Raw genomic sequence first — 1,238 nt, 5'->3', positions numbered from 1 at the left:
GCTGTAGGTGAAGGTTCCTGCATATGGAGGTAGAGTGCAGAGACTTTGCATGTTAGTCTGTGAGTAGAGCTTACAAAGCACTCAGCATTACAGGGTAAAGGAGGAGGAAGGCCATCTACAGCAGCACAGCAGAGAAAGTATATAGTTGGCTATGGGTTGAAAGGACCTGTGGACAAGGGCTGAGATTGACCTCAGCTAGCTGTCCTGAGTGAGGGTTTATGATGTTCTAGCCAACCTAATTACCTCAGGATAATCCACAAACATTTCTGCTTTATGATCGAAAATATTCCTTTTCAAACAAGAGCCATTGTGTCTGCTTGCGATTAGCTCCTTTGTCTATAAAAACACAGCTAAACACGGCTAAATACACACATCTGCAATCTGTCCTTCCCTTTGCTTTTCTCTCAGGAATAGTCACCATATTAAAAATCAATTATGTAAATGCTCTGCTAAGGTAAATCAATTAATTTAAAAAAAGTTCTAAATTAAATTTCATTTGCAGTGATGAATTAATATGAGTTAATTTCACTTGTTCTTATTAGTAAAAGACCATTTAACCTCATTCCATTTTCTTTAAGATAAACTTTGGTTCTCAAACGTCAAAATCATGCTTAACTGCAATAATACTACTTTAGCCTATTGATAATAGTTATCAATGTTTTTGATTTTTACTAATTTGGTTCAGTTTTTAAACAGAAATATGATTGACCTGGAGTGAATTACTTTTGCTAATAAATTCTTATATTTTGTTTTGAAGTTGCAAATTTATTCAATATATTTTCTGAGTTAAACTATGATTTGAGCTTCAAAAACACTTTAATTTTTTGTCTTAGCACACAGCTAGTTGGGTGTAAGTCATAGGAAAGTGTGTGAAAGTTCCAAAGTTATTTAAATAAACGAATATTAAAAAGGCATGAATGCATACAAATGCACAACACAGTGTATGTAAGTATCAGGTTTCATCTACAGATTAGAGCGCTTTGCCAAGGAATAACATTTGCATTTTTTTTCTGCAGGTCTGAAATGCAACCCAAGCTTAGAGATGACCAGCTAATTTACGACGGCCGACTGCTGAACTACAGCACAGATCTCTCAGCAGCTGTTAACACCGTGTTGAAAGAGAGCCGACTCCTATCTGGCACAAAGTGATGAATGAAAGTCATTGGATGTACTCTGGTGCTAATGCTAATACTGACTTGAAAGCTTTGCTTTACATAAAAAAAAAACATTTTTGATAA

The 1,238-nt window shown here is 35.3% G+C and overlaps 1 protein-coding gene across 1 annotated transcript in view; it reads left to right on the top strand.

Moving 5' to 3' along the window:
- Nucleotides 1–1,149, top strand: part of LOC107097346 — an 11,681-nt gene extending 10,532 nt beyond the window's left edge. Inside the window, exon 8 of the mRNA XM_015394470.1 lies at nt 1,017–1,149. Within this exon, the coding sequence (XP_015249956.1) occupies nt 1,017–1,149 (133 nt within the window). The remainder of the gene's footprint in view (nt 1–1,016) is intronic.
- The last annotated feature ends 89 nt before the right edge of the window (nt 1,150–1,238 follow it).

Source organism: Cyprinodon variegatus, unplaced genomic scaffold, assembly GCF_000732505.1.
Source record: "Cyprinodon variegatus isolate N-32 unplaced genomic scaffold, C_variegatus-1.0 Scaffold687, whole genome shotgun sequence".
Lineage (NCBI taxonomy): Eukaryota > Metazoa > Chordata > Actinopteri > Cyprinodontiformes > Cyprinodontidae > Cyprinodon > Cyprinodon variegatus.
Note: the sequence above shows the minus strand (reverse complement) of the source record. Positions and strands in the feature narration are given on the sequence as shown.